Source organism: Salmo salar, chromosome 01 (assembly GCF_965601325.2).
Source record: "Salmo salar chromosome 01, fSalSal1, whole genome shotgun sequence".
Taxonomy (NCBI): Eukaryota; Metazoa; Chordata; class Actinopteri; order Salmoniformes; family Salmonidae; genus Salmo; species Salmo salar.
Window position 1 is genome coordinate 149,181,443 of NC_138291.1, and position 27,763 is coordinate 149,209,205.

At 42.4% G+C, this 27,763-nt stretch overlaps 3 protein-coding genes across 6 annotated transcripts in view; all 3 read left to right on the forward strand.

Annotated features, from left to right (window-relative positions):
• The first annotated feature begins 127 nt into the window (after positions 1–127).
• Positions 128–17,394, forward strand: zgc:92275 (Rieske (2Fe-2S) protein). The gene is made up of 7 exons (XM_014132683.3): positions 128–2,493; positions 12,655–12,843; positions 13,084–13,262; positions 13,433–13,558; positions 13,773–13,892; positions 14,512–14,688; positions 15,067–17,394. The coding sequence occupies exons 1-7, from the start codon at positions 2,064–2,066 to the stop codon at positions 15,226–15,228; spliced, it is 1,383 nt and encodes a 460-aa protein (XP_013988158.1). The 5' UTR covers positions 128–2,063; the 3' UTR covers positions 15,229–17,394.
• A 127-nt stretch (positions 17,395–17,521) lies between these two features.
• LOC123725416 (uncharacterized) lies at positions 17,522–18,783 on the forward strand. The gene has a single exon (XM_045690743.2). The coding sequence runs from the start codon at positions 17,740–17,742 to the stop codon at positions 18,616–18,618; it is 879 nt and encodes a 292-aa protein (XP_045546699.1). The 5' UTR covers positions 17,522–17,739; the 3' UTR covers positions 18,619–18,783.
• Positions 18,784–23,394: 4,611 nt separating this feature from the next.
• Positions 23,395–27,763, forward strand: part of LOC106565473 (glutamate receptor ionotropic, NMDA 1-like) — a 43,025-nt gene continuing 38,656 nt past the window's right edge. The window contains exons 1-2 of one of the 4 annotated variants that reach the window (XM_045690752.2): positions 23,395–24,577; positions 27,309–27,443. In XM_045690752.2, the coding sequence (XP_045546708.1) occupies positions 24,329–24,577; positions 27,309–27,443 (384 nt within the window). In that variant the 5' untranslated portion in view covers positions 23,395–24,328. The remainder of the gene's footprint in view (positions 24,578–27,308; positions 27,444–27,763) is intronic. The other 3 variants (XM_045690760.2, XM_014132735.3, XM_014132742.3) reach the window with 3 other exon arrangements.

A 27,763-nucleotide genomic window follows, 5' to 3' on the forward strand; every position in this document is an offset into this window, starting at 1 on the left:
CAATTTTTTCTTCATATGTAAATTAATGTAATTAAGAAGTCTACCCTGTTGTCTGTTTTTAATACTGTCCAGTCACCACTGAAAGGTGTTTTTGTTTGTATTTATCAAGAAATGGTCGTATATGTACATTATAATCCCCTTACTATATATATATATTTCTCAAAGACCGATGGTGATAGAAATAGTAGCATGTTGGGGTAGACCTATTCACCCAAGTTGCATCAGAATTTACAGTGGAATTGTTTTTCTCTGATTAGTTGCAGTACTTATTTTTGCCACCATAGATCACTGACAATTTACTAAAGGAATATAGTTCAATCTGAGATTAGATGAGTTGCTCACAGTCACTAAGGGGTTGACATTTTTGGGAAGAAGGTGCAGTTAGAACCAGAGCCTATAAACTGAAAAACCCTATTACAGAATCTTGACCAGTGGCATGAACGCGTACCCAGCTTCAGCCCAGCTTGCAGCTTGAAACAAAAAGGGAATCAGGTGCTTAGCCGAGGGACTTGAAAATTAATACAAATATTCTTTACCACAGGACACTAAAACAATTGATTATCCTGGCAAATAAAGAAAAAGGAGGCGAGCACTCCGTTTTTGCATAAATCATCCGATATTTATTTACGGGACATGGACAGGTGTAAGCATAAATCCTAGTCCCCAGATTCTAGGAGATAGTCCGGTGTCCTATTGTGACATAGCTACATGGCTGACATATAGACAAGACCATGTGTGTGCGAGCGTTGCAAAATAAATGTACACATACAGTACCAGTCAAAAGTTTGGACACCTACTCATTCCAGGGTTTGTCTTTATTTTTACTATTTTCTAGATTCTAGAGTAATGGTGAAGACATTGAAACTATGAAATAACACATGGAATAATGTAGTAACCAAAAAAGTAAGTAGCCACTCTTTCCCTTAATGACAGCATATACCCATGTGGGTGATTGAAAGATGAACAAGGTCCACACTCCAGTCCAGTTGGAGTTAATGCACCTTAAAGGGGGTTGCCAACTGCCTTATCAAATCAAACAACCACCCATATCTCACAGTTTAGATTAATTCTTTGTCAGTGATGAGCACCCAACAATACCTGTACATGTAATATTTTTTGGTGGGTATGAATAGAAAGAGAAGATGAAGGCATATAGTAAAAGCAGTGGTGTAAACATAGCTGGCGCTAGCCTTTTGGGGGCCCTAAGCAAGAATTGGTTGGGGGCCCCACCACCTTGTTGCAAAAACATTTTAGTGGCCTCCTTATGACAGCAGTGAGAAAAAATGAAGTTTTAAAGGTACACTATGCAGAAATTTCTCCATTCCCTAGATGCTAAAAATTGTCACAAAATAAGCCAGTATTGTATAGAGAATCCTTGTACCATGAAATATATTTTTAATAATCCAAAATATTGTATTTTCGGCTGTTTGAAGCTGGTGTACAAAAGTAAAAGATGCAAAAATAAAACTTAAGAATAGGAAGCATAGAAATAGTGCACATAAACCAGATCTACTGTGTCTTAGACTTTCAATTACAATGACAGATCTGTAAGTCACATTTTAATGTGAATTTGGTTGGTTGCCCAAAAAGTTACATATTGCAGCTTTAAGGTTAATTTCCTGCAATTCTACACATTTTGTCATGGTGCTTAGATAGTGTTGCAGGTTTAAACCATGTTTTCTGCAATTCTACAAAATGTTCCATTGGCTTATGCCTGGGTATAAAGACTATTGTGTAACACTCATCCCAAGCTTGACTTCTCATCTGTCGGAGGCGTGGCCTATTACCCAAGTGTCGCATCTCTTTTCCAAGGCGCTCTGCCTTACGACAATAGCCTATAGAACATTTATGCCACACCTGACAAGACTACAGTACGACAAACTATTAAGTCAGTCTTTTTGTGAAGCCACACTGCCGATCTGGCACAGGAACCAGTGCGACAGCGCTGCAGTGGCCCGAACCGGAGGAGAGGTTTTCATGGTGACGCCAGAGGGTGACAGCCAGGGACAAACACCCGTATACTCTGTCTGGAGATCTCCTTATAGGCTAAATAACACGAGGGGATGGAGGGTCAAAGCATGTCTCTACTCGGCAAGATAATGGCAGTTATAGGGATAAGCGTGGTAGCAGGTCTCATCGTGCACGTGCGAGACCCGTTGGACTCAATTTTAGGAGGTGGATACCCGGAGCTGTGGAGGAAAGCGGGGCTGGCAGGTGCCCCAGCCCGGGCCGTGGCTTGCATCTTCGCCGGGGTTTCCCTTCTTGCTATGGGCTGGCTATATAGACTACTGTTTGCCCCCCTGGAACTGCTCAGAACTCCCGACGAGGTTGGATACATTGCCGAAGACGGTCGCTCCCGCGCCCAAGCGGCAAACGAAGTGCGTCGGAGACGGAAAACTGGCGAACTGCCACCCGTTTATCCCAACGGCTGGTATCGAGTATTGGATTCTCACATGCTGGAGCGAGGGGATGTCAAGAACGTAACTGTTTTAGGTATTCACAGCGTCACCCACTACAATACAGACAAACCAACAACACATTCCATTAGACGACAATATGTCAGTCTCTGAGAAAAGCAAATAATTTGTGCATATCTACATGCTTTTTTTTGTTGCAACACACACACACAATGTCTCAGTAGTGCACCTCACAGTTGAATTAAAGGCTACGCATCATAGGATAAAAATAGCCTGTCTCACTCCTGATTGTAATACATGTGGTTGTCACGTCAGGCAGGACAGTCCAATAACGAATCCAGGTGGAGATGCTGACAATGCACCTGTCCTTGTTTAGGTATCCCTTCTCTCTCCCTTTTTCTCGCTGTGTAATGTGTATCCACTCATGAGTAAAAAAAACATCCTATCCATTTGACGTTAAATGAAAAAATATGTAGCCTACCTGCAATTAACAGTCCAAGACTCCTCTGACTCACATTTCCTGTGTGAACATTGTCACATCAAAAAGCCACACTACGATGTGCATAGGCCTATGAGTGTCCTACCAACATGATTAGGCTACGTTTTGAAGCACTTTTGATGCATGATTTAAGCTTACACCATTTGTATACAAAGTCTCATATGACAACATAAACAGTGTAGGTGCTTATAGTAGCCTAGTTATGATCAGGTAAGTCAGAGGATGTTTAAAAGTAATTATTTCAATTCAACTATTTCCATCAGGCCTATTTGAAATGATGGAATCTCTACTGTGTAAAATAAAGGGACTACATTTGGTCTTATTCTCTAAAGTTCAGCTTTGGTTCATTTCCTTAGGTGTAATAACACATGCAGTTTAATTCTATTGACTGAACACCTGATTTTAGGTTACAGTCCATTTCCTTGTCTCAGCTCTATATCCGCTTGCTGAGTGGTGGTGGTTGGAATAGGGAAACAATAAAAGCGCCCTCTTTTGCATGGACAACCTGGGGTTCCAAGAGCCACACAAACTATGGACTTTTTGTACATTCAAGTATGCATAGTTTGTTGCCTCGTGCTGAGTGTCTGACACCAAAAAGTCAGCTGGTGAATGTGTGGAACACTGAAGATGAATTTGTATATGAAATCAGTCACATTTGACATGCACTAATCAGTACATGTGGTTTTGTATGTAGCCTACTGAACATCTTTGCATGTCCTCAGAAAAGATGCAGTCACAAAACTGTACAAAAAAATACTAATCCCCATGAGGAAGACATTATACTGATCATCTGTTACCATGTAGAGAACACTATGATGATACGCCATTGACATTCTCTTCCTCATTCTTTTTCTTCTTTGGGATGCCCTTTTTCTCTGGCTGCCTGCTACTCATAGCTCTATCATGGGATCTAATCAGTAACCTACTTTAGCCAAAGAAAAGATCATGAATAGCATCGTAACAGTAATTAGATGCCTGTTTGACCAAAACCAGTTATGCATTGAGATTCACTGCCCTTTACACAGAAAAGCTGTAAAAAAATAAAAAAAATAAGAGTCTCTTAGGCAAATAATATAACTTCTGAAAGGAATGCCATGTATTATTCTGACTCTGGTGACATCTGTATTGCATGATCCAGTCAGCATATTTGTAACCCTGTGTGATATGAGAGCAATAAATGTGTCATCAGTGTCTCCAGACAGTTATATAATAGATTCTACTCTCTAATTAGTCACAGAAGTAGACGCAATAATGCAGAACTATTTGGACATATTTGGACAAACAGGGTTCGACACAGAGTAGCCTATTGTGATTGGATTTCTAATCATTACTCAAGAATTAGGTTCTACTGAATAATTATTAAAATAATTACATAACCTCTTTTAGCTGACTGCACTCTGCACATTTTGTCTGCCATTTCTCTGCCATCATCTTGAATTGGTTTGAACTTTGAATATGTGATATCTTTAGAACCTGCCAAGGCAGGTCTCAACAATCCAACATAGATACATATCATTGAAGATTGTTTGACATGCGCTCACTGTTGACATTCCAGTGGTCGTTGCCTTGTCAATGCAATGCCTCACCTGTTCATTGTTCTTCATGTGCAGTTAGATGTAGCCATGCCAATTTGCCAGGAGAAACCCTATATTGTTGGAAGGCCCATTTTGGTTTTGTGTTGACATTTTCAAATAATCTGCCTGCCTTCCTTTGTTAACCAAGGACCATTGAACAGTTGATGACTTGGCTGTTAGGAAACATTTCATCTGAAAAGCCAACCTCCTTATTGTTTACTGGGACCTGATCACCATCAATGTGTGTTTGCTTCAGCGTCCTGGAGATGGATGCCATGACCACTAATGTTTTATTTTAGTTACTCCATTCTTTCATCTGAAACTCTGCTGTGTGTCTCTGTCTGTGCTGACCTGTGACAACAGCGACTCAGTCATTAAATCAATACATTCTTACTACAGGGTGACGCAACCATTTCAAATAATTAAAGCAGAAGGCCCAAGGGTTGGTTTTGTTGCACAAGCCTCTGCTGTGTGTCAGGCCTGACAACACACCTTAGCTGCCCCGACCTCCAAAACTAATGCTCTTCACACACCAATGCATTGTGAGGCTGACTACTTCTATTCAAGGCCTGAGATTAGGCTATTTAAGAATGCTCGTCGAGTGGGTGACATGAATTAAAGTCACACAACCTGTCAAATAAAAACAAGTTCTTAGGTGAGACCCACTGATTCGCTAAGTCAACTGTTTTAGTTATCCTGCAATGTTTTCTTTCTGCAGACACAAGAGTTGGAAAAGTCTTGTGTCAAACCTCAAATTAAACTCTTGGCCCTCCACTTCAGTGCTATTTGTATTTCATTCACATGTACAGTACGGACTATAAATTAAGATTAATGTGAGACCAGTACTGTTGAAGTTTTGACCACCCAGATGTTTTTAATTAATTAATTAATTAATATTATGTTTTTACATTGGAGATTCTTCCATCTCTCCACATTCTCTATGACAGTGTATACTGCCATACTGGGAAAAAGTGCTGATTTAGGAATTATTTATCTTTAATTATCTGTCAGCAAGAGTTGATAAATCTCCCCCTGTTATGGGATTAATTATTCTCCAATTCTCCCCAGGCACATTAATCTACATTCCCCCCCAAACACAGTCTCATGAGAGTAACTGGACGAATATGCTGTAAGGGCCTGATTCTGACCCGAGTTAAGCACATGTAAATGGAATGCAATTCCCTTTTTATCCACTCTTCTCTCTATGGTATTCTGACCTTGAATTTAAGCATAAGAATAGCAGGCTGTTCACCTGCTATTTGTTTGGGGTGGAGATTGAATAAATTAAGGTGTGGTGGAGGTGTGTCTACAGATATGATGCATTCTGACCTTGATTTAATTCCCTAATCATTTTTACGCATTTCTACGCACTTTTACGCATGAGGAAACCATGAATAAGGTCTAGCAAAACCACTGGTTCCAACTGTAAAAAGCATGCGATAGAAATAACACCGTTCTCTATGCACTGTGATTTACAAATTGTTAAGAGCTATTGATAAGAGCTAGGTAAATGAGTAATCTGTTTGGATAAAATAATTGTACATTTTATGTGACACTTGTTTTAGATATTTTTGACCTTATAATCACTGGAGACAAATGTGAAACCAATCATATGGCAGCAAACTGAAGCATACCAACATAGCAACTTTTAGTAGAGTTTATGAAATGCTGTGCCATTATACAGAATTTAAATTGTACTGCCTTTTAACTTGCAGGAATGGGCACTCTCAAAATGTCATGATTATAGGCTACCAGAACTTTTTTGGTGTCCTATTTTCTATCATGTTAAATATTAGCCACTATCAGTATCGACCGTCAGTTGGCTTAATAACCACACATATTCAACTGCCAATTTACTGTTAGTTCCCCTCAGTTGGTATAGCCTACATTATCATTCCATTTAATTCCATTGTTTTGTTAACCTTCATTTGCTTCCTCTGTAAACGCTGTCGTGGCCATGTGGTTATTGCTGAGGATCATTAGTAAAAGTTGATAATGTAAAAAAAAAGAAAAAAAAAGAAGAAGACAAGTAAGCTAATTAAATCGTTATGGAGCGGAGCGACTACTATTACAGACCAAGCTGTAATAGTTTGAACTGACGCATGGCTCAATACTTGGCCATGTCTTCACACAGTTCCATAGTTAGTGCTGTCAATAGGCGAGGGTATAGCCTACTATTGTACACTATTCTCCCTATTATAATTATATGTACACTAATCTTCCAACATTAACATGGGTTGAAGAACTGAATGTGGCAATTGTCAGAATGAATCAATCCACCATTTTCTTTCGTGCGTAAAGGCTCTCCAAACCAGATTTTTATGATTTATACTGTAAATACTTTCCTAAACTTAAATAATCTACAAGATCAGAGTATTTTAAAACTACCACTTGAAACGGACGAATATGCATATGTAACCGATGTGAAATGGCTAGTTAGCTAGCGGTGGGGCGCGCTAATAGCGTTTCAATCGGTGATGTCACTTGCTCTGAGACCTTGAAGTAGTTGTTCCCCTTGCTCTGCAAGAGCTGCGTCTTTTGTGGCGCGATGGGTAACGATGCTTCGAGGGTGGCTGTTGTCGATGTGTGGAGGGTCCCTGGTTCGAGCCCAGGAAGGGACGGAAGCTATACTGTTACACATATATGGTCTCAAGTCTGTCGACAAAATTCTAACTGAAAAGGTACACCGTATTTAAAGGGATGGCTTAAGATAAATGTACTGAAAACCTTATTGAATGAAAACTCCACTAGAAAATATTTTGGCCAGCAAGTGGAAGGGATTTCAGCGGTTTAATGAAGTTTATTCAGAGCGCGCAAGGTAGCCACACCTGTAGAGCGCATTACGCTACTGAATAAGGTAAGTCTGAATACCAGATACTGACAAGGCGTAAATTACTAAATCGGAATCAATCCCTAAAAGCATCACCATTTCTACAATTTCTATGGTCACAAAGCATGCACAGGTATGCACATGGAAATGTTAGGTGAAAGGGATATTGGACTGATGGGGCAGAAACTTGACAACTGTTGATGACTAGGTGACACCTGGTGATTCAGAGTAACGTTACAGTGCTGCCATGACTATCACACTTCCCTAAAAAAATATGCATGCCATTTTGTGATAATAGTTACGACAAATTACATGGCATCCGTGTGAATTTATAGCTAAGCTATTATTTATATTATGGCACCACGTATCATTTCAGGCTACCTCGACTTATTCCATCATGACATCAACGACAACATGCTCCTTATTTGACTGTAGTTAGCTGCAATCGTAGCCAGATGCAGCCCATAATTGTTGAGTCCGGGCAAATGTTGCAGCCAAACTGCTTCAAATAGGGTGATTAGCCTAGGTAGCTAGCTAGCTAAATGACAACACTATTAATTCTAGAAGTATCGACTCTATTTCTTAATTCAGAAAGTAGACTTCCCCTCCGCGTTACATCTATAGGCATGAGCTAGCTAACATAAGATAGCTAGCCAACATGCATTGTTTATGACATGCCACGATTCTGCTTACTTTACATCTGACAGATATCTAGCTACTGTTGCTAGATAATGATGGTTTACACTGACTACCCACACCCACTCACATACAAGCTGCTGCTACTCTGTTTATCTTATATCCTGTTGCTGACTGCAGAACAAAAATATAAACGCAACAGTCAATTGAAATAAATTCATTAGGTCCTAATCTATGGATTTCACATGACTGGGAATACAGATATATATCTGTCAGATACCTTTACAAAAAAAATGGGCCTCAGGATCTCATCACGGTATTTCTGTGCATTCGAATTGCCATTGATGAAATGCAATTGTGTTTGTTTTCCTTAGCATATGCCTGCCTATACCATAACCCCACCGCCACCATGGGGCACTCTGTTCACAACGTTGACATCAGAAAACCGCTTGCTCTCACAACGCCATTCACGAGGTCTGCGGTTGTAAGGAGGGTTGGACATACTGCCAAATTCTCCAAAACGATGTTGGAGGCGGCTTATTCCACATTAAATTCTCTGGCAACAGCTCTGGTGGACATTACTACAGTCAGCATGCCAATAGCAAGCTCCATCAAAACTTGAAACATCTATGGCATTGTGTTGTGTGACAAAACTGAACATTTTAGAGTGGCCTTTTGTCTCCAGCACAAGATGCAGCTGTGTAATGATCAAGCTGTTTAATCAGCTTCTTGATATGCCACACCTGTCAGGTAGATGGATTATCTTGGCAAAGAAGAAATGCTCACTAACAGGGATGTAAACTAATTTGTGCCCAAAAGGTCTACTACACCTGTTGTATACAGCACGTGACTAATACAATTTGATTTGAATTTTAGACAAATAATGTTTTCGTGCGTATGGAACATTTCTGGGATGTTTTATTTCAGCTCATGAAACATGGGACCAACACTTTACATGTTGCGTTTATATTTTTGGTTCAGTGTAGTATGTTAACTAACTAACCAACTAGGCAGTTATCAAAGACACTCAGTCAGTAACTTACAATACTTTTCTGACGAACTGGACATTACTTTAGCCAATCTCGGCCTACTCCTTCTTGCCTACTCCTGTCTATAGGTCTCCTACTAGGTTCAAAACAATATCAAATAAACTCTGTGGCTGTAGTCCAGTGCTTCATTGTCAAAATAAACCACTCGCAGACTGCCTTCTGGTGCAGTCAATGGCTCAACGTTCCTAAAGCATTCACCTGAATCTACGTCAAGCCTGGACAACATTCTATTTCATATTGTTATGGTTAAGGTTCCAGGGGGTGTGGTATATGGTCTATATACCACAGCTAAGGGCTGTTCTTAACCACGACACAACGCAGAGTGCCTGGATACAGCCCTATTGGCCATATACCACAAACCCCCAAGGTTCCTTATTGCTATTTTAAACTGGTTACCAATGTAATTAGAGCAGTAAAAATAAATGTTTTGTCATACCTGTGGTATACGTTCTGATATACCACAGCTGTCAGCCAATCAGAATTCAGGGCTCGACCCACCCAGTTTATAAAATTTATTATATGTCCAATTTACAATGTTGGATGTAAAAAAAAATAAGTGACACATCAGATTCATACACTACTCGTTATTGGTTTTTTTTTGCAGGAAATCAAATGTATTTATATAGCCCTTCTTACATCAGCTGATATCTCAAAGTGATGTACAGAAACCCAGCCTAAAACCCCAAACAGCAAGCAATGCAGGTGTAGAAGCACGGTGGCTAGGAAAAACTCCCTAGAAAGGCCAAAACCTAGGAAGAAACCTAGAGAGGAATCAGGCTATGAGGGGTGGCCAGTCCTCTTCTGGCTGTGCTGGGTGGAGATTATAACAGCACATGGCCAAGATGTTCATAAATGACCAGTATGGTCAAATAATAATAATCATAGTAGTTGTCGAGGGTGCAACAAGTCAGTAACACAAGAGTAAGTGTCAGTTGGCTTTTTCATAGCCGATCTTTGAGAGTATCTCTACTGCTCCTGCTGTCTCTAGAGAGTTGAAAACAGCAGGTCTGGGACAGGTAGCACGTCCGGTGAACAGGTCAGGGTTCCAGCAGGTCTGGGACAGCAGGTCTGGGACAGGTAGCACGTCCGGTGAACAGGTCAGGATTCCATAGCCGCAGGCAGAACAGTTGGAACTGGAGCAGCAGCACGGCCAGGTGGACTGGGGACAGCAAGGAGGTAGTCATCAAGCCAGGTAGTCCTGAGGCATGGTCCTAGGGCTCAGGTCCTCCGAGAGAGAGAAAGAGAGAATTAGAGAGAGCATATTTAAATTCACACAGGACACGGAAAAGACAAGAGAAATACTCCAGATGTGACAGACTGACCCTAGCCCCCCGACACATAAACTACTGCAGCATAAATACTGGAGGCTGAGACAGGAGGGGTCAGGAGACACTGTGGCCACATCCGATGAAACCCCCCGGACAGGGCCAAACAGGTAGGATATAACCCCACCCACTTTGCCAAAGCACAGCCCCCACACCACTGGAGGGATATCTCCAACCACCAACTTACCATCCCGAGACAAGGCCGAGTATAGCCCACAAAGATCTCCGCCACGGCACAACCCAAGGGGGGGCGCCAACCCAGACAGGAAGACCACGTCAGTGACTCAACCCACTCAAGTGACACACCCCTCCTAGGGACAGCATGGAAGAACACCAGTAAGCCAGTGACTCAGCCCCTGTAATAGGGGTAGAGGCAGAGAATCCCAGTGGAGAGAGGGGAACCGGCCAGGCAGAGACAGCAAGGGCGGTTCGTTGCTCCAGCCTTCACACCCCTGGGCCAGACTACACTTAATCATAGGACCTACTGAAGAGATGTGTCTTCAGTAAAGACTTAAAGGTTGAGACTGAGTCTACGTCTCTCACATGGGTAGGCAGACTATTCCATAAAAATTGAGCTCTATAGGAGAAAGCCCTGCCTCCAGCTGTTTGCTTAGAAATTCTAGGGACAATTAGGAGGCCTGCGTCTTGTGACCGTAGCGTACGTGTAGGTATGTACGGCAGGACCAAATCGGAAAGATAGGTAGGAGCAAGCCCATGTAATGCTTTGTAGGTTAGCAGTAAAAACTTGAAATCAGCCCTTGCCTTAACAGGAAGCCAGTGTAGGGAGGCGAGCACTGGAGTAATATGATCAAATTTTTTGGTTCTAGTCAGGATTCTAGCAGCCATATTTAGCACTAACTGAAGTTTATTTAGTGCTTTATCCGGGTAGCCGGAAAGTAGAGCATTTACTTGACTCAGTAAGCATATCATTAGTCCAACACATAAGGCCTATTGGATTGATGCTATCTTCTCTTTTGGAGCCTCTTTAGTTTCTCTACTTCCCCAAATGGATTTACCAAGATCCTCCTCTCTTTTTCTCTCCCCTTTTCTCTGTGCCAGTTTTCCAGCCACCAGTAAGAGCCTGTCCCAGATTCTGCTGACCCAAATCAATATTTGTCAGTTCCGGTCTGTTCATTTTTTTTTTTTGTTGTTGTAAATAGCCACACCTGTTCCTGAAATCTGTCAGTCCAGTCAGTTTCACCATTTTATGCAGTACACAGTCAGTCTAGGACACTCTTCTCAATATATCTCAGTCAACATTTGCACACTCTCTAATTCTGTCCCGGCCTGCAGACAGTGTGGTTGCAGTCACGGCCTACTCTACCCATCTGCTGTCATTTGGGCGGCAGGGCGTTATCCAGGTTTCCGAGGGTTTAACCGGGAGGGCCTACTCATTGCCTAGCATTGCCAGGGCTGCTGAATCCTATCCTTAGTGACGGTTGGGTGGCTTTAATCTGAAGGTAATCTTAGCTCCGTGGGGTCACAGTCAGGAGCTAAGCCAGCTAGTTTGCTGCTTGGCCTCTGGTCCCGTATCCAATCCCACACTGTCTCAATCTGATGGCTCACTATGCAGTGGGCTGTGGCTTAGTGTGGTATACGTGCTTGTGGTATATGTGCCTGTAACTTCCTGATCGGTCCTGTCCAACTTAACTATATATACTGTAGGTCGCACATACAACACACCTGCCCTTCTCTGATGCAGTGACACAGTTCAGGAAACAGGGGCCATACCTCAGATGAGCATTTAACGCTGACTTTGTTGAAAATATGATTGTGAGAATATGACATATATGTTATTGACTCATACCCAGTCCATTCTTTTCATTTACTGTACTGTTAAGCTTGCCAACTCAGACCGAGCTCATTCCAGGAAATGAAATAGGGCCTTCAACATTGTTTACAATTGAAAGAAAGTGTACCAAACGCAGCTGTTTCCAATTGTTTATAGGTATTTAGGTAGCTATTTATTTAATCTCCTAGAATAGTTTCAGTGCTTGCCAGGAGTACAGGTTGGTTACAGAAGAGTTCAGGCCAAGCCAGGTGGGTTGGCAACCCTATGGATACGTTTGTTGTTGCCCTGAATACATTGTTTACTGGGGACACCCTATGGATTTAAAGAGCAATGCAGCCTTTTCAGAGATTTTATTAGATGTCCTTCAAAGAGTAAAATGCTCATTCAATAAATTAGGTGTCTTCACATTTGTGTGTCTTAATTGACTTTAAGTTGATATTTCAAGTATTTTATTATAGTAGGCATCTAATTTTAAGACCCAGCTCTCACAGCTTAGTTTTGACCTCCTTTCCCAAATCTGTTTTCCTCCCAGGTGAGCAGGTGGCAGTGTTCCGGGGCACAGAGGGCAAAGCCTACGTGGTGGATGCCTACTGCCCACATCTGGGGGCCAACCTGGCAGTGGGGGGACGTGTGGTGGGGCAGAGCATAGAGTGCCCGTTCCACGGCTGGCAGTTCCGGGGGGAAGACGGAAAGTGTGTGAGGATCCCCTATGCAGAGAAAGGTGAGAAGCCACGACCAACTCAATGTAATTTAACCATGTTTATAATGTATCCAGCTAAAATAATGTGGGATTTTACTTCTGTCAAATGCAATCTTTTGTGACAGCCTTAACATTAGTAGCTGATTTGATTCTGGGTGCCGAGATTGTAAACAGTGTAATGTCTTACATTTTAAAAACAGATTGATTTGTCATTTAGAGTAATATAATGATTTTGTTTATTTTCCCTCTGTGGATTGTTAGTGCCAGAGTTTGCTAAGGTGCGCTGCTGGCACAGTATGGAGACCAATGGTCAGCTTCTGGTGTGGTTCCACTGTGACGGAGAGGAACCTGGCTGGACAGTACCGGAGCAGGGGGAGATCACACGAGGGGAATGGGTCTACCGGGGCCGCACTGAGCACTTCATCAACGCACACATAGAGGTCTGTTGTAGATGTGTGTGATAAGAAAAAGTCTTAATTTTATACTTGTGTATTTTTTTTTTACCATATGATTACTTTAGGTCAATGTGTTCTTTAGTAAATCCTGAAGACTTTGTCTTATAAAGAGAAAGCCAACTGTGCCTTTTCCTCTCTGTGACTGCCACCTGTAGGAGATCCCTGAGAATGCAGCAGATATTGCCCACCTGGCCCACTTGCACACACCAGGCATTGTGAGTGGGGTTGACCTGCGCTACACCAACAGCAAGACCTGGGAGTTTGTGAGGCACGACTGGAAGGTAAGGGCTTCCTGACCATGAGACCTTACCACTCTGGGCCCTACTTATATAAACGTTTAGAACCTCTTTAAATGGTGCCTCAATGGTGTGTCCTTACAAATACTTGTGTGTGTGTGTGTGTGTGTGTGTGTGTGTGTGTGTGTGTGTGTGTGTGTGTGTGTGTGTGTGTGTGTGTGTGTGTGTGTGTGTGTGTGTGTGTGTGTGTGTGTTCCAGGTGCAATGGGAAGCTGAGTCTGAGCCCACTAAGCACTGCTCCCAGATGCTGGTGAAACATGCTCTGACTGTGTTTGGTCGCCACTGGCCTCTACTGGACATGGATGTAGTGGCTCGACAGGTACAGATAATCACAGACAGACAGACTAGATAGTGTTTGGAAAATTGTGAGCCTGAGGTGCTGAATTCAGTCATAAAATACAGCTGAAGTCATCATTGTCAACAAGTGTGTGAGCCAAGACCACCCAGTGCCAAGACTGCTCTTCGTTTTACAGTCTCCGTTAGCTAAGATATATATCACCGTCTCAAAGGAATAAACTGACCATGCAGACATCTTTGTCACCTCTTGTTTTCGCTTCACTGTGCTTTTGGATTTGTGTATACATGGCTGCTTCCAAACGAGCTGCCTCAGTCACTATGGCGACGTTGAACAACACCTTTGGCTGTGTGGAGACGACCTATAACTCTGTCTTAGGTCAACTGCTGTTGGACAGTGTGGTGCCTGGTTGCTGTAGAGGCAGAACATAGAATAGTATCAAAACTCTCATCATAGAAAGCAATTAACATTCACCTTAGTATTGTATCAATAACAGTGTTTCAGTCTGATGTGTCCAGCACCATAAATCAACTACGTTTTTTTATGGATGGTCCATTTAGCTCTGTCCAGAATTGTGTCTACACTATGTTTAGTACATGGACATGATGTGTATGTGTCAGTAATATATGTCTGTGTGTTCCAGGTTGGTCCAGGGGTGGTGTTCCTGCTGTTCGACCACAGTTTCCTGGGTCGGGGTGTGATCATGCACTGTGTGACGCCCGTGGAGCCTCTATTGCAGTGTGTGTCCCACACCATCTTCTACCAGAGCAACATCCCCCCACTGGTGCCCAAGTTCATCCTGAGGGCAGAGTGCATCCAGGTACCATGTATCCCCACCATGTTGCCCAGCTTACTCCTGCCCTCAGACTCTCGTACACACGTTGAAACACACAGGAACTGTACTGTACAGCCAATGATCAAACTGTTCTCAATGTGGTACATCATATTCCAAAACCATGAATATCATGCATGTCAATTCATACAGATTATTAGTATCCTTAATAATATTCAATTCATCATAATCTGGTGAATATACAGTATGGTAGAATACATGGTAGACTTTGAAATGTGACTTTTAAAAAGTCACTAATTGGCAGTTTTTTGCTTTTTATGTGAACATTCGTGTCAGATTGATCACTACTTATTTCAGGTTTTGATATAACTGACCCCTTGTTGTTCTGACTGGTTTATGTCCCAGTTTGAGCGGGACGTGATGATCTGGAACAATAAGAAGTACATCTCTAAGCCCCTGCTGGTGAAGGAGGACTCTGCCATCCAGAAACACAGGCGGTGGTTCAGTCAGTTTTACAGTGATAACAGTCCTCGCCTGCGCTACCAGCACAACACACTGGACTTCTGACCTCTCACGCACTGAAAGAAGCACAGGAAAGCCAAAGGAGGTACTGGTCCAAAAACACGTTCAATGTCCAAAAGGTATTCAAATATAAAAGAGAAGAGGACACCCTTGGACTCTGAATGGGGATCAATTTAACACCAGAAAATTGTTAGTCTTTTGTAGCAGCCATAATGTCAATTCAGTCAGCTCTTTGATGGTTAATGAATTGTGGGATCTTGTGATTAAAAGCAGCATTTGTTATTGTTTTGATAACTGAGCTGCAACCAAGTGCCCAAAGGGACTCTTGTTCTTCCAAAGCCCCGAAGTCGTGCTCCACATTTTCACTTAATTGGACTTCCGTAGCAAGAAAAAATGCTGGTGGGAGGATTCATCTTCTCCCCTTCTTGTTGTATTTCAAACAAAGCAACTGAATGCCCTCACATCTCCCATCAGAGTTGTACAGGTGTAAAAAGAGACCAGACTATCTTTGGCCAGTTCAGTGTACGAAATGAACACTCTCCTGTGGGAACTTGGTGAGATTCGCTCTGGCCTCGTTTAAGTGCCAAGCTATAGCTATTCTGTGATCCTATAGGAGTGATGGGACCTGAGGACTGCTCCCTTTTCACTCTTCTTTCTTTTGATTTATTCTGATCGCTCCTGGTGTCTTCAATCCAGTTTATCCACATCTCAATCGTACAGGATTCAGCCCATATTCCTGTGAAGACCCACAAGAACCAACCAATATGAATAGATATGCCAGAATTGCCTAGCCTTTATTGTCGCTGATAGTAAGAGTCTATACTGTGTGAATGAACAGGAATGTATTGGAAACCGGTGTGCTGTCTGTACATTGTTATATGATTCCTGCAGGCTTCAGTTTGATCTCTGTACCTTCTGGCATTATAGACCTGTGACTACCATACAAAATAGGTCAGTGTAAAAAACATAACTCTCTATAACTTAAAACATGTCATTTCTTTTCAGCCTAAGCTCTCAAGGAAACTCCAAATCAGGCAATCAAGACTTGTGAGGACATCACTGTGTTCCAAAATGAGTGCTTAAAGCATTAATGTTTAATGAAAGCTGGCACCCAGCCCCAGCTTCAGGCCCTTTCAGGAGTGTTTGTGTCCCCTGGTGAATATCTTAAAGCTCAGTTGCTGATTGACCCTGCCAACTGATAGTGGTTCCCTCACGTTCCCCCTGAATAGATTGTGCAGTTCCTTTGTACTATGCACCAGTGCAGTATATGATGACAGTATTGGAATGTTGGTACCAGGTAGTTACCAATATGTTGCATTTGAATCGTTTGAAATAAGTATTAGAAAGTATCAAAACCAGGTGGACACAGTAAAATGAAGTACTACCGCACACTGTGTAGACATGAGGATAACAATTATAGTCAAAGGTCATTACTCAAGACAGTATGCAGAATATATTTACATGTGGATCGCTTATTGACAAAGCCATTTTGACAAAGCATTTAGCAGAGATGTCCTATAAGAAACTCAGTGTTGTTGTTTGTAGCTTGTTCTTTCTCTATTACATATCTGTGAGTCCGGTTTGTGATGAGGAAAGGCGGGGTTATCCAAGGAGTTTCATGGCTTCATACCGCAGTTGTGCACTATAATTTGCACTCAAATGTAGCAAATATCATGTGGCAAAATTGTTTGATTGAGTTGCTTCGCGCCAGACTTAAAACATGCTCGCTAATGAAAAAAGCTGTGAGAGTGCTAACATGGTGTTACTGTGCTAATGATACAGTACATTATTACCATATTAGTGCTTTGTGACTATGCAGGTCTATACAGACCATTGGTATGTACTTGCAATTATATGATTCTGTCTGTCTGCTTTGATGGAAGCGTGTGCACAATGACCCGTGAATGAGTGTACTGATAGCGCTGAATGTGCTTTGTGACTGTGTTGATGTTCTGGGTCAGGGGTCAGGATAAGTGTGACTGTTCTAACTGATCTCAGTTGTCCCTTTATGGCCAATAGTCACAGTTACCCCAAAGTGGGGAGGTTGGTTTAGAAAAATGATTAGCGAAGGTAGAATAGCACAATAATACATGTTTAACCCACCTTTCTTCATATGACACACACAGCAGATTGGAAAGATTATTTTTGTAAATGCATTGTCTAGAAATGCAGCATTTATGTAAATCAGCAGAATAAACATACTCAAATCTATTGTGTTTGCTCTTGCATTATTGCAGTTGTAGACAAACTCTTCCAAAGCGAGCTTTAATGTGTTGAACTGAGTGGAATGCTCAGTGTACTGCTTGGCCACTAGCACTTCTGGACACTTGGGCTTATCACTGTGAAAGTGCTTATCGAGGTTAGTTTCACTGACGGAGAGGCTAGCAGTACGTCAACACTACTGCCTACTTTCACATTGAGTCAAGCTTTGTCCAGGTAGAGTGTTGTGACTGAACTTTCTTAGCTAAGAGATCTGGGTTGTACATGCCACTGGAATTCTGCTCAGCCTGATCTGAAACTTGACACAGAATACTGTTTAGTTTTATCTAACAAAATATGGATGGAATAGCGGGTGACCTTGAAACGGGGCAAGCAGGGAACGACGTGACACACGAGGAAATGATTTGTTCTGTTGTTGGAGCAAGGTGTCCTGCAGTGTTAAGTATTGTTGAGGAAACCAAGGAGGTAGAGACGGAGAGGGACCAGGGAGAGGATGGCTCAGTGAAAAAGCCCCTGCTTCTACAACAGCATGTCCTGGGAGAGGTCAAGCAAATTCACAGACCAGTCACCCAAACAGGGCCAGCGGATGGGGCTGACCAAAATACATCTGTTCAACAAGAGCTCCATTCTGACAACACAGAGCAGCCTCAAAGCAAAGGGACAAGTGTCGGGAGTCAAAGAAATAGTGACAATCTAGGGGACAATGAGTGCCCCATCTGCAGTGAACTGTACGACTCTCAGGGAGACCATCGGATGGCTTTGTTGAACTGTGACCACACGTTGTGCCATTGCTGTCTGGCCACCATCCTTAAGCGTGCAGCAGATCCTAGCCGGGTGCAGTGCCCCTTATGTCGACAGAAAACTCCTCTCCTTCACTGGGAGATCCAGAGGATGCAGGAGGATATGATGTACCACCAGGTCAGTAGCTCTGAACATGGACTCATCATCACAGACACTCTGCCTGAGACCATTCCAGCCCCACGACTCTGCTTCGCCATGGAACAGAGGCTGCAGACTCGCATGGAGTCAATATTGCTGTGTGGATGCTGCCTGTACCCTCCTCGTCTGATTCAAATGATGAGGCAGATGCAACAACACTGTCGATGCTGCTACCTGATATTCCTGGTGCTTCTCTTCCTGATGGAGATGAGCTGTCTGCTGGTTGTCTTCCTTCCTGTTATTGTGCTAGTGTTGTTATTCACTCTAGTGAAGTAGATAGTTGATAGTTCATCTATACACATTAATCTCCTCTAACATCCATTGTATTTCATTATTTAAAACAGTGTTGTCTGTCTTACCAATGGGCCTTTAGTTTTACAATCATCAATGAACCATGTGTTTCTCTCAAATTTCTCAATAAAGGAGGAATCCTCCATGGAACTTGGCATAATATTAGACTGGGATTGAGTGATTTCACATAAAGGATACAAATGAACAGTGGTCCACACTTCTTGGAAGCATGGTGAAACTGCCTCCATCTAAGGATGAACAAGGTCAGAGTGGCTTAAAAATAGACTCAAATATTTCAGTGCATCTCTTGCAGTGTCTGGGCCTTCTGTTTTCCCTCTGGCCTACTTTAGCAGTTTGATATCTACTGTGTGTTCCTCCTGTTTATTTCTAGCCACTGTAGTCCAGCTTGTTGTATTTTCATGATATGTACTTGGACGTTTTCAATAAGATTGAGTTGGTAAGAAATCCTGGTTTTAGATGCTTGATTGTTCTGACATTTAAATTGCCTCAATTACACTACGTCACCTTTTAGAATTGTTTTTTTGTTCAACCCCACACCAAACAATCAGTAAGTAAGCCACCTCTTTTCCATTAAAGTATACCTCTACTAAATTAATGTTTTCTGACAAACAGAACAGTAATACTGCCGCTGGCCATTGGGACAGGGCCACAAAAAACAAGGGAGGACTGCTCATCAGTAATTTATGCAGGAAACACATCAGACATGCCTCTTCAGAAGGCACACTTAGGCAACCCGCCTCTATGAATTACAGTACTCTATTTATGCTAACATATTGACAGCAGAAGAATGCTTTACTCCCACCTCTCAATCAACTAATGTGGCTAAACGGTCACAGAACTTGATGAACACACACCCATGTAGATGAACTTAGCAATGCAAAGGGACGCTGGTGCAATACTTTTCAGAATGCTCTTTTAAAGGTATACTGTTCATTATTGGTTCCCCACCTGAAAGGAGTACCTGTGTTCTGCTACTACTGATTCACATTGCAACATGTAACTAAAGGTTATGGCTGGCATACAAATAGATTGCTGCCAGGCTATGTGTTAGTGTGTAGGAGGGACGTGTGTGTGTGTGTGTGTGTGTGTGAGAGAGAGAGACCTTCCACTGTGTAGGTGGTATGTGTATGTATGTACTTGTCTCTGTGTGGGTGGATGATCGTGTGCGTGCATGTGAGAACTCTAGAGAGTGTGTGTGTGTCTCATTGGAGTGGAATGAAACTCTTGAGTCTGTTTGCTTGTATACGTCTGTTCTCCGCCAGTGCACATCGTTATATAACGGCTGCATTGCAGGCTGGCCCTGCTGTATTGATGTGTGAGTGGTGGGTGGGTGGAGGGACACTAAGGGCTACTACAGGAATCCAGCAAACAAGAGTCCTTGTTGCTGTTGGCCTTCCCTCTGAGTGGCTCTCATTAGGCAGCGTTTAACACACACCCACAGTGCCACAGTCTAACAGCTATCCCAGAGCCACAGCCATGGATAGTCATACTGTATATCTATATGGCTCTGAGCTATCTGAAAACCAGTCGTGCTGTTAAATTGTTCTATTCTTGACACCCGTGTTAAGAAAGGTTACTTTATATGACATATACAGTGATGTAGTTATTTAAACCAATCGAGAAGCCTGAGGCAGGGGTAATGTCCCTCCCCCTTTTAAGATGTTGTCATTGATCTAAATACAATTTCATACTTAATAGATCTATTGAATAAATCTATACTAATAGTTTTGTTTCCATTCCTGTGGAAACCACACACTTCATAAGAGGGCGATGTGTTTCCTATGCCTAATTATGATACAGTGCATTCGGAAAGTATTCAGACCCACTGACTTTTTCCACATTTTCTTACTTTACATCCTTATTCTAAAATGTATTAAATGAAAAATGTTCCTCATGAATCTACACAAAATACCCCATAACGGCAAAGCGAAAACAGTAAAAAAAAATGTTTTTTGCACATTATTAAAAAATAAAAAACAGATGCCTTATTTACATAGGTATTCAGACCCTTTGCTATGAGACTCGAAGTTGAGCTCATGTGAAATGAGCTGAGGTGAAACCTGTTTCCGTTGATCATCCTTGAGATGTTTCTTCAACTTGATTGGAGTCCACCTGTGGTAAAGTCAATTGATTGGACATGATCTGGAAAGGCACACACCTGTCTATATAAGGTCACACCGTTGATAGTGCATGTCAGAGCAAAAACAAAGCCATGAGGTCGAAGGAATTGTCCGTAGAGCTCCGAAACAGGATATTTTTGAGGCACAGATCTGGGGAAAGGTACCAAAACATTTCTGCAGCATTGAAGGTCCCCAAGAACACAGTGGCCTCTATCATTCTGAAATGGAAGAAGTTTGGAATCACCAATACTCTTCCTAGAGCTGGCCACCCAGCCAAACTGAGCAATCAGGGGAGAAGGGCCTTGGTCAGGGAGGTGACCAAGAACCCGATGGTCACTCTGACAGAGCTCCAGAGTTCCTCTGTGGAGATGGGAGAACCTTCCAGAAGGACAACCATCTTTGCAGCACTCCACCAATCAGGCCTTTATGGTAGAGTGGCCAGATGGAAGCCACTCCTCAGTAAAAGGCACATGACAACCTGCTTGGAGTTTGCCAAAAGTCACCTAAAGACTCTCAGACAATGAGAAACAAGATTCTCTGGTCTGATGAAACCAAGATTGAACTCTTTGGCCTGAATGCCAAGCGTCATGTCTGGAGGAAACCTAGCACCATCCCTACGGTGAAACATGGTGGTGGCAGCACCATGCTGTGGGAATTTTTTGCAGCGGCAGTTACTGGGAGACTAGTCAGGATCCAGGGAAAGATGAACGGAGCAAAGTACAGAGATCTTTGATGAAAATCTGCTCCCTAGCCCTCAGGACCTCAGACTGGGGCAAAGATTATCCTTCCAACAGGACAACAACCCTAAGCACACAGCCAAGACAACGCAGGAGTGGCTTCGTCTCTGAATGTCCTTGAGTGGCCCAGCCAGAGCCCGGACTTGAACCCCATCGAACATCTCTGGATAGACCTGAAAATAGCTGTGCAGCAAAGCTCCCCATCCATCCTGACAGAGCTTGAGGAGATCTGATGAGAGAAACTCCCCAAATACAGGTGTGTCATGCTTGTAGCATCATACCCAAGAAGACTCGAGGCAGCAATCGCTGCCAAAGGTGCTTCAACAAAGTACTGAGTAAAGGGTCTGAATACTTATGTTAGTGATATTTACGTGTTTTTTTAAATATAAATTAGCAAAAATGTCTAACAAAGAGTTTTTGCTTTGTCATTATGGGTTATTGTGTGTAGATTGATGAGGGAAAAACAATTTAATAGAATAAGGCTGTGACCTAACAAAATGTGGGAAAAGTCAAGGAGTTTGAATACTTTCCGAAGGCACTGTATGTCATCTCTAGCCTATTTGTGTGCCTCTCAGAGGGCCATCTCTGCATTCGTAATTTATAATTCAGTAGACAGTTAGATCAATTGTGACCTCATTTCCAAAATGTCTCTTTCATTTGAAAATATATGTGCACGTGACATTTACATTTGCTAAACACACAACATGTGACGGTTGTCGTAAGAACGGGGCCAAGGCGCAGCGGATGTTGAGTTCCACATATTTATTACAAAGTGAAACTTTAAGCAAAAACAATAAATCAATAAACGACCAACGAAACGTGACTACGTGGTGCACATGCACAAACACAAAACAATATCCCACAAACACAGGTGGGAAAAATAGCTACTTAAATATGATCCCCAATTAGAGACAACAATTACCAGCTGCCTCTAATTGGGAACCATACAAAACACCAACATAGAAAATAAAACTAGAACACAACATAGAAATATTAAACTAGACTACCCCCTAGTCACGCCCTGACCTACTACACCATAGAGAAACAAGGGCTCTCTATGGTCAGGGCGTGACACCACAGGGCTCACAGATTATTTCCTGCTAAATGAAAAATTAATTGACTATTGATTAAAGGAGATAAAACAGATTAGATTTAACCACTAATCATCTGGTTTATAAACAGCCCATCCCTTTTACAACCCTGGTTGACCTTATAGGCTAGTTAACCCAGAAACATCCGATTTGACTGGGAAACATGTGGGGTTTAATGTGGGCAGAAATAGGATAGGCTATTGGCAGGCCTACATTCCAATTGCAATGGCATTTTGTCTAAATTAACCTGGGCTAGGCTACTATGCTTTATCAGTTTTCCAGTGTGATGTGCATAAAAGTAATAGCTGTGCCATAATCTCTTTTATGTTCAATAAATGTGTTAGGTAATATGAATTTTCTGAAATGTAACACTGTGGGGAGAGAGGCTTGTTTCCTAGGTTACCAGGATGGTTGAAAATTTGCTTAGCAAGACGGATATTCTTGTGCCTCACATGGTTACTTGGACACTAGGTTCCCTCTCTCCATTCAGACATTTCAAATGACATTACCCAACCCCACAATCAGACAAAACATCTAACAAGTATACACATATGTCAATACAAATGCGATAAAACGACACATTCATGTCACACTTTTGGAATTAGTCAAGATAAAATAGTTTATTAGACACAAATTGTAGATACAACTCAATAAATTATTCAGGCATTTTTATCTATATATATCCCTATGTCAGGGACTTGCAGTAGACAAGCGTCATAAAAGTACTCTGGTTATGTTGGAGCGTTGGAGGTTTTGCAAGATTTACGAGGTTGAAATATGGATAACATGGTTACATAATTGATTGGATGTTTGGATGTAAAGAGGGGGAGGTGTAACCTAAAATGGGTGGTCCTGGTCCACCTGAGTATGTGGAATTGTGTTGATTTACAGTGCGAGCCAGTTCAACTGAGACCGGCGACCCATTTCAGCGTAATGAGCAGGCTCGGGTCCATCTGCTCCGTGCGCTGTAGCAATGCCGTTGGAGAAAAAATCCACACATTGGAATCGTCTGGGTCACTGGATTATTGAGGTGTCAATTTTCATTGACACCTCAATTATTTTTGTTCTGACACACAAATGTTTTCTTGATTGTCATTGATCCCCTATTCATAATCTAAGATGAGTGTCCTATAATGAATAACATGTTGAAAACAAGATACATTTATGTTCTATGATTAGCTTCATTTATTTTATTTATTTTTCATTCTAGCAGCATAAGGTCAACGCAAAATCAAAAGGTAGACGGCGGAAGCGCGCACCACTGCGCGCGCACAGCTGTCAGCACCAAGGACAGCCGCAGCCCCAAGCGTCGCATCAGTCTGATAATCACTTCACAGCAAAACCCCGCACAGAGCCCACGGAGGACCAGGAGAGGGATACACAGCGCATAAAGGAAAACGCATACACCGCAAAATATGCTCTGACTCGTTTCTATCGACATTGGAAAAAAGAAAATGGTGGAAATTGACAAAGAAAATCAAAATGTTTGAAGAAAGACTGCTGACAATTACGAAGATAATCCAACAGCGGTTGAGGTCCTGACCATGAACATTCCTCCGCATTTCCCATAAATCAGCTGTCCAGATTTTCCACATTGTACAGGGGGACGGTGGTTCCTGTCTTTTTAACCGGGTGAACCGTGCAGTCCAGAAGCCGGGCAAGCCGACCCGCCAACACGAGGGAGAGACGCAACCGGGGTCCTCTGTGCGGTTTGATCGTTCACACGATGCGTCTGTTTCTGCTGGCGGTGTTCCTCTCGTGCTCCTGTGCGCGGGGCGGCTGCGAGCCGAAGATAGTGAACATCGGAGCAGTCCTGAGTCAGAAGAGGTACGAGCAAGTCTTTAAGGATGCGGTGACCCAGGCGAATCAGATCTACGGGAGAGATAAATTCAAGTTGACCGCCATCTCCGTAACGCACAAACCCAACGCTATCCAGATGGCTCTCTCCGTCTGCGAGGACCTCATCTCTAACCAGGTATCTCAGGAGGGATCCGTTGTCCCTGCATGTCCCTGCATGGGTGTTAAATGATTAACTGCCTAATTAGATGAGTCATTTAGCCAGGACATTTAGCCATCTATTCATTGGTGCAAAATGTCCATCATATCAATCAGAACCATTTATAAGGCTAAAATGATTATGAAGCCTACTATATTTAAGTTGCGCAAATTAGTATGAGGCCTATGCCCACTATTAGGAGGGAAATGAATCGTCCTATTTAGTGTGATGCAGCATTATCCTGTGTCTGTTTCAAGTGAGCTGGCTGACGTGAGTAATAGGGCAGATGAGGTCGATATATTGTGATCAGTGACCACTTCATTAGCAATAAACAGACAATGCCATCTGCCTAGACTATAACCTCAACGCCTGCCTGTGAAACACTGTGCCAGTGCCACCTGCTTCTATTGCATATTTCAAGCAGATTGAGCTGACTGCATTTTATATATTTTCCTTAACGAAACTGTTTATTTGCAACAACAACAAAAAAACGGGTAATTTGTTACACAATTTTAATAATCAATACAGAAATGTCATTACTCTCACAATATCTCTTAGAGCCTAGCCCTTTAGGCTATGATAACAATACTATGAAACTGCTCCTTTTCAGAGATCTGTCACCTCTGGTAATACCATCGAGCTTCTGAAAGAAAATGGAAGCTGAAATGAAATGATATGTCAGATATGCATATGACGTTGTTACATAAACAGTAGAAATGAGTAACTACCAAACCTGAACTTGTGACCTAACATGAAAAGTAAATGGCCTGAAAATGGTCTGTTGGACGTGGCCAAATCTCTATCCCCATATCTGTAGCTTATTAGTCAGACAAAGCTATGTATTCAAGGGTTAATATAACCTATTCAATCAGATACGCTTTAACGACATCGGCATAGCAGTTGTTTTGGCGGTGTTTAGAGGTGGAACTGCATTGTCAAATCCACAAGCAGCTCCTGGCATTACACCTAAAGCAGACATTTCCATTGGCTGCACGGAGTCGCATTAACAGAAATCCCATGCAGTCTTGTTTACATGTTCGAAACGCTGGATTACACTGATTAGGATGAGAGGCCAACTGCACTTCAGTGTGCACAGCTGCAAATCCACTGAAATGAACTAACTAACCAAGACTGAAATCAGTGACTCATCATTAAATGTATACTGTGAGATTCTGGCATTTAGGCCCTTGTTCAATTTAGTCAGAGTCAGATGGACTCGTGGATACCATTTGTATTTCTCTGTGTGCAGTATGAAGGAAATTAGCAGTACTTTCACGAGCCAATGCTAACTAGCGTTAGCTCAATGCGTTAGCATTGGCTTGTTAAACTACAGCTAATTAAAAAAAAAAAAAATTATCCACGAGTTCATCTGACAACAAGGGATTAAATGCCAGAATCTTGCAAGTATCCCTTTAACAATGACATTTTTTTACTGTTTCTATTTTCACCGCTGGTGCCATGTGACGAAATGTTGCCTTTAAGAAGGCTAACATTGCCGCATGCGTAACGGCCCACTGCATCAAAGCATTTGGGGGGTAGCAGTTGTGCATGTCTCGCTGGTCTGACGTTATGTCACCGGCCTTATTAGGGGAGAAGGGCGTTTAGTTTGTATTATGTCAAATTATGATTTGATCATTTGAAATTGGTAGTTTTAACTGTTTGGTTCATGTTCATTGCTAGATCAATAACTTATGCAGACTGATGTTGTATTGGTTAGACACAGGAGTGTATGGTATGCAATTGTTTTTGCCTCTAGTCTGGAAAGAATAACTGGCTTTTTCACTTGAAGTGCGATTCTTCTTTAAGTCATTATGGCCATTGCTCAGGACATGTGAATACAACTTTTGCAATTTAATCCTAACAATGAAAACAACATTCATAAGTTATGTATTGTGATGTTATCCCTTTGAGAGTTGTTCCAACACTGAAACACATTACTAAAATCCTGGTCCATCACATTCACATTAAGCGTTACGTTGCTTTGGGAAGCAGCAATATCATGTAGTGAAGAGAGCTGAGGTGTGAAACACACCTCCCCATCCCTCTTTCAAATTCTCACCCTCTCTTTCACACACAGACACACACACGCAGACGATGTCCCTGGGCCTCTTCATTGTAATGATTGTAATTGTTAGAAATGGTTACGTTAGAAACATATCTCTCTTCGTTCCACGACATCTGAGTTCCATTCATCATCACAGAGGGCTGCAGGGATGAGAAAGATGTCAGTATTCTACATGTCAAATGCCGGTAACAGTGCCTGGTAACTGCATAGATGGAGATCTAACCATGTGAGAGACTCAATGAGAGGGTCTATGACAGATGGTAGATGCCTGGAAGCGCTCTCTGGATGGTAGACCTCATTTGAGGCTCAACCATACGGGCTGCACGCACCGAACCCTCATGCCTGCATGTTTTTTTTCCGCCTCAGTTGGATCAATGTTCCATTTCTCAAGAATCCTATTCATCTAAGAATTGATATACAGTTGCTCAGTAAAAAGCTGTTAGTAGAGTGCCATTTAGCTTTGAGCCATATAAATATCTATCTACTGAGCAGCCATATTGCTAAATGAGGATGGTTTAAGAGGAGAAAGCTGATATGGCATTTCCATGTCGCAGTGATGAATCAATATTCCATACACTTTTTTATCCTTTCAACTCTCTGTACAGGAAGTGTGGTTATCTTTCATTCCCATACTTGTGTCTGCAGGTGTATGCCATCCTAGTGAGTCATCCTCCCCAGTCCAATGACCACCTCACCCCCACGCCTGTGTCCTACACCGCAGGCTTCTACCGCATCCCTGTGGTGGGCCTCACCACGCGCATGTCCATCTACTCCGACAAGGTGAGAAATTAAAAAGAGAGAGAGAGGGAGGGAGGTAGGGAGTGAGAAGAGAGAGAGTAAGAGAGAGAGAGGGGAAGAAGAGAGAGATGGGATAGACAGAGAACGAGCGAAAGAGAGAAAGAGAGCGAGAAGGGGAGACAGAGGGAGAGAGGGAGAAGAGAGAGAGGGAGGAGAAGAGAGAGAGAGAAAGCGAGAGAGAAGGGGGAGGGGGAAATGATGGAGAGGTCCCTGGGAATGGAAACCGATAAGAGAGACAAATTCTACTCCACTACTTGGCTAGCTACCAAAATAGCAAAATGGCCTTATGAATATGTTAGAAA